At 55.1% G+C, this 7,541-nt stretch overlaps 2 protein-coding genes across 2 annotated transcripts in view; one reads left to right on the top strand and one right to left on the bottom strand.

Annotated features, from left to right (window-relative positions):
- The window catches only part of ARHGDIG (Rho GDP dissociation inhibitor (GDI) gamma), an 8,442-nt gene extending 7,788 nt beyond the window's left edge, over positions 1 to 654 (top strand). The window contains 1 exon segment of the mRNA XM_009881952.1: positions 575 to 654. Within this exon segment, the coding sequence (XP_009880254.1) occupies positions 575 to 654 (80 nt within the window).
- An 887-nt stretch (positions 655 to 1,541) lies between these two features.
- AXIN1 (axin 1) overlaps positions 1,542 to 7,541 on the bottom strand; it is a 71,261-nt gene continuing 65,261 nt past the window's right edge. The window contains exons 8-9 of the mRNA XM_009881923.1: positions 2,838 to 3,005; positions 1,542 to 2,010 (exon numbers count right to left, since the gene is read on the bottom strand). Of these exons, the coding sequence (XP_009880225.1) occupies positions 1,884 to 2,010; positions 2,838 to 3,005 (295 nt within the window). The 3' untranslated portion in view covers positions 1,542 to 1,883. The remainder of the gene's footprint in view (positions 2,011 to 2,837; positions 3,006 to 7,541) is intronic.

The raw sequence follows: 7,541 nt of genomic DNA, 5'->3' as shown, positions 1-7,541 counted from the left end.
CCTTTTCCCGGCCCCAATCCCCACCCCCATCCTCTGGCCGCCCCCGCCGGCTGCCGAGGGTTCGGGCATCTGCTCCGCAGGGAAGGAAGAAAGCAGCAGGCGGTGGGACGTGGGGTTTTATTTCATTTTATCCAAGTACCTTTGAAAAGATCATTGTACAAGTCAGCACATGAGTATGCAGAGGAGACGGCGCAGGGGCCGCGTGGCCACTGTACATATTTACAGGGGACCACCTGAGAAAAAAAAAAGGGGGAGACAGAAATCCCGGGCATGTTAACAACCTCACCAGACACAACACCATCAGAACTTAAAAAAAAAAGGAGGAAAAACGCTCATAACGCTGTTCCTGGGCTGAAAATGATTGCGGATTTTTGCTGGATTTCATGTAGTGTATAGGCAAGTCACAGAACCATGTTTTAAAGGCACTCGGTGACATATACAACAGGCTGTGTGGCATCCCGGTGCGGTGCCATGGGGTCCCCGGCAGCTCCAACGTGTTGCCGCAGCCAAGAGCAGCACCGGGCCGATGTGGAAACCCCCGGGCTTTGGGGGCCGCCCCGGTTTCCGCGGGCAGGCGAGGGCTGGTCTCCGAAGGAGCCAGTGGAGAGCCACGGCCACGATGGAGCGGGGCAGGGCCCCGGCTGGCAGGGCTGAGGTCAGGGTGAGGGGAGCACCAGCGCAGCCCCCAGCTTTCTTGCGGCCGAGTAAGCCCGGGAGTCTTCCCAGCGTGCCGGCTGCCTCGCTGGGCAACCTTGGCCCTACATGAGCCACACTAACTGGCACCAACGTCCTGCCTTGCTCTCGGCAGCGGGCTGCAGTGCCCTCCCGCTGCCTCCCCAGAGACACAGAAGCCGACAAAAGACATTTTATGTCCTCAGATTTAGTGTCTCATCTGTTCCCTCCCCTACATTTCTCCTAAAAAGAGTCCCCTGACCAAAGCCGGAGCTCAGCACAGGGGGCTTGGGCATGTCTGCGCTGGGCACATCTGCACGGGGCACTTGGGTGCTGTCCCTCCGCTGCAGTACCCTCCGGGGAGGCGAAGCGAACCCTTCTCCAGGGGCAGGGGGTACACAGAGGGGGGGACAAGCACATGGGATGCCAGCGCCCAGTCTGCCTCCCCAGCTCCGAGCTGATCCTCGCACCACGGGAAGCTCGCCGCCCCAAGAGCTGGCACCGACACGTCTACCCCTTGGGGATTTACTCGGTCGCAAGAAAGCTCAGGAGGAAAAAAAACCAAAACCAACCATCCTACCATGGTCCAGCAGCTGAGACTGCCAGGGAGGCGAGAGATTGACTCGTTCCAAATGGCTCAGTATTCTTCAGAGATGAGCTGGGACCACGGCCCCTCCGGAGCGGGGCCGCCCCTTCCACGCCGACTCAGGGGAGAGAGGCTCTGCCCCGGCGGCGCTCTGAAGCCATCCGTGCCGGGGGGGCCGGGGCAGGGTGCCGTGAAAGCGAGGAGCAGACGGAGTCTGGCGGATGGCTGTACACTTTGGGTGAGTTCTGCAGTACCTGTATGTTTTACATTTACATAAGAGCACTGTGACATTGGAAATATTTTCCTTTTATTACAATATATCAAAAATATGCAGCTTTAGTAAACAAGGTCATATTACACTTTCTAATGCACTGTACAATGCTACATTACACTTATATTCGTTATGGAGAGGGAGCCTGGGCTCCCACTGGCAGGTTTGTGGGGTGAAACGGCGTCCACCGGCAACCCGGAGCTCGCCCAGGTCCGTGCCGGAGCAGGCTGCCTCCCTCCGCCCTGGGCTTGCCCGGCACCTGTGGCAGTAGCACCACCAGCATCCGCCCAGGCCTTCTCCTCCGGTCCCAGAGTCTTTCACAGTCCTGTCCTCACGCCTCGGCAGCCCTGGAGCTTAGTCGATCTTTTCCACCTTCCCGATGATCTTCTCTTCAAAGATGGGCAGGATGGTGTCATCCTCCCGCACCTCCTCGAAGACCACACCACAGTCGAACTCGTCACTCACCTTCTTAAAGTAATACCTGAAAAACCAGAAACACGGGGGCAGAGAGGAGAAAAAGCAGGTGAATGGTTATGAGGGCACCACGGTCCTCAAACCCAGGTACAACCCTTCCATGCCCCTGAGCTTGTGGTGGATGGGGAGCAGCTCCCCCAGATATGGAGGCAACTGGGGCCACATTTCTGTCCCTGTCCTCACCCAGTGAGCAAAGAAAGAGCGGTCAGGATCTGTGCTCGCATGTTCAGCAGCTCCAGCCCTGAATTCAAGCCCAGTTCTCTCAAAAGCGGTGGCTGGAGGCACCCATGTTGGTGGAGCATTTCTAGGCAGGCTTTCCCATGGCAGCTCCTTCTTGGAAGGGGGGGAACTTGGAGAGCTACACACCCCACGCCTGGCTGCTTTGGGACTCCAGCAGGACCCAACCTCCCTGTCCTCACTGGAGGAAACTTTGGGAGCAGCCAAAATGGCTCCAGCAATTGGAAGATTTCCCATAGCATCACTGAGCGCCGGCTGATGCTGCTCCTCACAGCCCAGGGCCCCACAGGGCAGCTCAGCAGCTTTTGTTGAAGGTGTAAAGCATGATGCAGGACATTTCTGCTACTGCACCCAATCTCCTTCATCCCTGTAACCCGCCTCTTCAACAGCCAAGGCGCCTTGGCCGTGCTGCCACATCCCCACCGCAGCATGCCCTGCGGGAGCTCTCCTGGAAGGCTCCAGGAGCCCCTCCTGACCTACCTCCACCATGCTCCTTCACCTGGGAGGGGGCAACACTGTTGCACCCTGGCAGCAGCATCTGCCAGGCATCACTGACAGTCTGCTGGCACCATACCGCACGCGGGGAGCAGCCCTTACCTGTAGTTCCCTTTCTTGGTCAGCAGCTCCTTGAACTGTCCCAGTGTCACCACGCGCCCTTTGACGAGGGTGCGGTAAGGGATCGGCTCTCCGCAGAAGTAGTAAGCGACCACGATGTTTTCACACGGCTGGGACGCGCCGCTGCCTGGTCTCTTCTGGGGCTTCAACCTGCCATGCGAAAATACAAGCGACTTGCTGAATATCAGCCCACTTGCCAGCGTGGGCAGGCCTGAGAGCCCGTATCTGCAGAGCCTGGATGGAGATGCTGAATTAACACCCAGGGCCCTCGGGAACATCCTTAGCTCCAACCACCAGCTCTCTTGGCACCCAGCTACACACCAAAGCCAATGAAGGAGCCAACGGCACTTGGAAAGGCTGGATGGGCCCAGACGGCAGCTACAAGGAGGGCACAGGTCCTAGCTCAGCCCCTTTGTGCTGAAGAAACCCATCCCTGGGCTTTGGGAGGGGACGGCCCTTCCCGCAGCACCACCAGGTTGGGAAGTCATCAGTAAGCTCCGGGCGAGGCAGAACATCCCAAGCCCATGGCAGCAGACCCGGACCACCATCAGCACCCTCCTGGTGCCCTGCGTGCTCACTGTGCTAGATGCGTGCTTGGGGACGGTAACGCAAACACCGCTCAGATTGCTCTGGATTATTGCTGCCGTGGCCAAAATAGCTCAGCACGGCTTTCTGCTGACCTACATCCGCAGGGCTGTGCAGACAGGACCGCTCCTGCTCCCCGCAGCTCTCCTGGGTACCTCTCCCAACGTAGATGGAGGTCGGAGGGCATGGAGCTCCCAGCGGGACATGCCCCGGAGGCTTCGCTGCCCATCTCATCTGCACAGGGTGGCAAGGCAGCCGCCATCCCCCAAACCTCAGTGGCTTGAAATGTCCTACGTTTTCCTGACTCTGAGGATGTTGGTCTGCTCTCTGCTTCCAGCCCACACACCGGGGTTCTGCTCCGTGGTGCCATCACTAGACCAAAAGTGTCAGCTCAGTCCTAACCCCGTTTTCAGAGGTAGACAGAAGTAGCAATAATAAAAATCAGGGTACTTTGCCCTTCTGTAGAGCCTTTCATCTGGGGTGCCGTAAATGTTGCACAAACATTGCAGCAGCCTACACAAATTGGTAACTTGGCATGTGTGGTCTAAGCCAGAGGCAGCCTTCTCTTTCAAAGTCCCATAAAACAAATTTGGCAGCTTAAAAAAAATTATTTAAAAAGCACGCTGGATAAAAAAGATGATTTTGTATTTACATGACTGGAAAGTTGCTATAAAAAACAGAACTTGCCAAGCACATGAGGTAATCGCAGTTTTGGAAATGACTCTGACCCTAACCTTTAAACGTTGGCTCGTGGGCAGAGCACCTTTTTCATGGCATGCCCACATAAACATCGGCGCTGCAAACCAAGACTAAACACGATCCTTTTAACTCTTTCTAAAGGCATGAGAGGTCTAAAGTTCAACTGAACAACCCTCCTGGTGCCTGCTCTGCCTGGGAGACCTTTGGAGAAGACGCAGCATCCCGACAGGCAAGGGTCTACTCCTGGTGCCAGCAGAGCCCTCGGAGCCTCTCCCATTGCCCTGTCAAAGCACAGGATGCCCTTTAGCTAGAAAAACATTAAGGAACTGAATCATCCTTAGGGGGGAAAAAAAAAAAAGAGGCATTTAAAGGAAAAATGGGTCATAAATTCAGGCAAATTCTGTGAACCCTGTGAGCAGAAGTTAATTGAAGGGGTTTGGAAAACCTCAAAGTCCCTAAGCTTCTCTTAATCCTGCTAGAAACAAGTCGTGACTAGGAGAGAGCTGCTGCCTGCCCAGGGACCTGGCGCCCGGGGACCTGGGGACACAGCTACGTGCCCCGCACAGGCAGCAAAGCCGGTTCCCCCGGGGCTGCCATTCTCCTTCGCCTGGGGAGATGGAGAGGACCCTCGCCAGAGCTCTGCCACGGTAGAAGCAAGAGGGGGACCATGCCGGTGGCTGGGAGCTTTCCTCCTCCTGCCGCGTAATTCCTCTCTGAAAGGCCGTTTCTGAACGTGCTCAGCCTAGCTCCAGCGCTCACCTTTTCCCAGAGCAGAGATGTGCCCGAAAACGATGCCTGAAACGATGCCTGAAAGCAGAAACTCTGCACTGCTTCACAGAACTAGAGTTAAAAACAACCCCCTCGGTTTTGGATCCCCTGCTTTTGCCATAAATCAAAGCAGGGGTGTGGATGGCTGCGGTGCCTCCGAGCTCCTGGGGCTGAACAGGGCCGTGCAGCGGGACCAGCCACCCGGGAGCAGGATATACACGCACCCTGAACCGCAGCCACTGACCTCCAGCAGGCTGAAGGAGGGCTGATGAATAAGGAATCACTGAAAATGTAATTTTCCAAGAGTTTCTCTCAGGAGAGCAAGACAACACAACTGTCTCCGCTTTCGTCATCACCAAGAGATCTCCTGAGACCACAGCTTATCCAAACAGGCCACCAGACCGTGTCTGAGCTCTGCCTCATTAAAGCTTCCACCTGCACCCATCTCCTGGGTGGCAGTGTGACCCAGAAACACAGCCAGGTACCACCACCCTGCCCCTTCTGGGATCAGCTCCCTTCGCTGCATTCGTCACAAGCCCAAAATGTCATCTGGTAAGGAAACGGCAGCACTCATCTGACTTAATTGCATCTGCGTTTCAGTCCTGATTTCTTACCCGTGTGACCCAGTGGTGCTGTAAGAGGGAAACGAAGTCTGGGTTACAGCACCAATCCAGCCGCGCTGCAAAGCAGAGACAAGGTGCCCAGCTCGCTCCAGCTCAGCCCTAGGGCTTTGGAAAGCCTGACACGCACCCAGCAGATGTCACCTTGGGAAGGGTCCCAGCGGCCAGCGCTGCTCCTCTTCCAGGCTTGACCCAACCCAGTTAATTCCCAACCAAGCTCATGCTGATGTTCCCTCCGCTTGCAAAAATCTTTTCTCTGAAGAGCTGGTAGTAATCACTTCATCCAGCTGCAAACAAAGTGAACCGTGACACCGAGATACAGAAAATGGCTCAAAACGTGCCTGTACATGTAAGGAACCTGACGGGGACATAAATGCTGGGCACGCTGATCTGCAGGTCATTCAGTACTGGACGCTTAATCCTGCACTGGGTGCTAGCAGCAGTCACCTCATATCCGTGATTCCCAGTACAGGCACTGCAGAAGCCTCCTTTGTTTCTAGCGGGGCAGCGCTGGGGTGGGAGGGGGGCTGCTGGCAGCCCCAGCCGGAGCAGCGGGCAGTTAGCTGGGGAAGGCCACTGCTGGTGAGGGCTGTGCCGGAGGGGAGCGGCCGGCGAGCCAGGTAACCGTGCCGGCAAGGTCAGCCTGGCTGTACGAAGCTGGCACGGCGTACTCTCCTCCCGCAGCCAGCTCCAGCCGGTGCCTCAAGGACACCTCTGGGCTCACCTCCACCCGCCTTGCCCTGTGGCTTCCCCAAGGCTGCCGACGAACCTGGGCACTGCCTCCGATTTCCCAGAGCTCTCCAAAGCTCCTGACGGAAATAAACGGTGTTTTCACATGAACTCCCCTTTCTGCTTCTCCTTAGCTTCCCAGCCAGCTTTCGGCAGCCCCTCTCAGAAGAGAATTGGGGTCTATCTTCAGGCAGGGTTCAGTGCTAAACATAGCAGGAGCTCTCTAAAAAGCTGTTAAATCAGGTGTGCTTCAGCTGGCGCACCCAATCCTGCCAAAATCCAGCAGAAAGATTTCAACATCCAGAAAGCCCTGGCTCCCTGGGGACCACTGCATCCATTCTTGCCTGCAACTGGACACGGGCACATTTGCTTTCCATGAGCAGCTCCCCTCTGGAGAACATGGCTCCTTGGTTTTCCATGCATGGGGCAGGTTGGGGGGATCCCTGCATCACCGGGAGAAGAGCCAGACCTCACGGGGAGGCAGCGTAAGTGGAGCCGCCCAGCACTGGGACTGCTCAGCCCGTCCTCCCACTGGTCTGCACAGCATTTACCACAATGCCACAGGATTCCTACAAAAAACTATGCTTATAATACATGCCAAATTATTATTAGAGTATTAATCGCATATGCACATAGCCCAGGTTGGTGTTTCCAAAGCGTGTATCTGCATCTAGACATTTCTGGGGAAGGTGCATGAATCTGGTACGACTATAAATGACTCTACTAATAAACACTATCCAATTACACCAACTGAAAGGTAGATCAAATAAACTTGGCTTAACCTGACTTGGGAGAGCCCTCTAATTACCTGGCTTTCAATCAATGCTCTGACATAAATATGCAGAAGTCTGCTACATGGTCACTGCAAGCAAAAGTAACTGCAGCCTGGCAATTAAAAAACAGATTCTTTTTTAAATTACACTGATGTTTCTAAGTGTCGGATGCCAAAGTTTCACGTTTTCAGAATACAGCTATAAAGCTCTGAAAGGTTTTTAATGGACAAAAGTGCTTTTAACTGTTAACAGTAATTATCTAGCAATTCCAAAGCACTTTTCATCTGAGAGCTCCATGTGCCTTGCAAATCATCTTCCCTTGAAAGATAACACAGAAGCAGGAGAATTAGCTCTGCAACAGGCATTAAGCTGAGTCACAAAAGGATGCAGTGATTTGGACAGGGCTGTGCTGCGAGTCAGTGCTGCTGCAGCAGGACCACAGTGCAGCGCTCCCATCCAGATGCCACGAGCAGCCTTTGCTGGAAGCTTGCGGGGGATGTAGATAAAGAGCA

The sequence above is a fragment of the Charadrius vociferus genome, unplaced genomic scaffold (genome assembly GCF_000708025.1).
Source record: "Charadrius vociferus isolate BGI_N301 unplaced genomic scaffold, ASM70802v2 scaffold593, whole genome shotgun sequence".
Classification (NCBI taxonomy): Eukaryota; Metazoa; Chordata; class Aves; order Charadriiformes; family Charadriidae; genus Charadrius; species Charadrius vociferus.
Note: the sequence above shows the minus strand (reverse complement) of the source record. Positions and strands in the feature narration are given on the sequence as shown.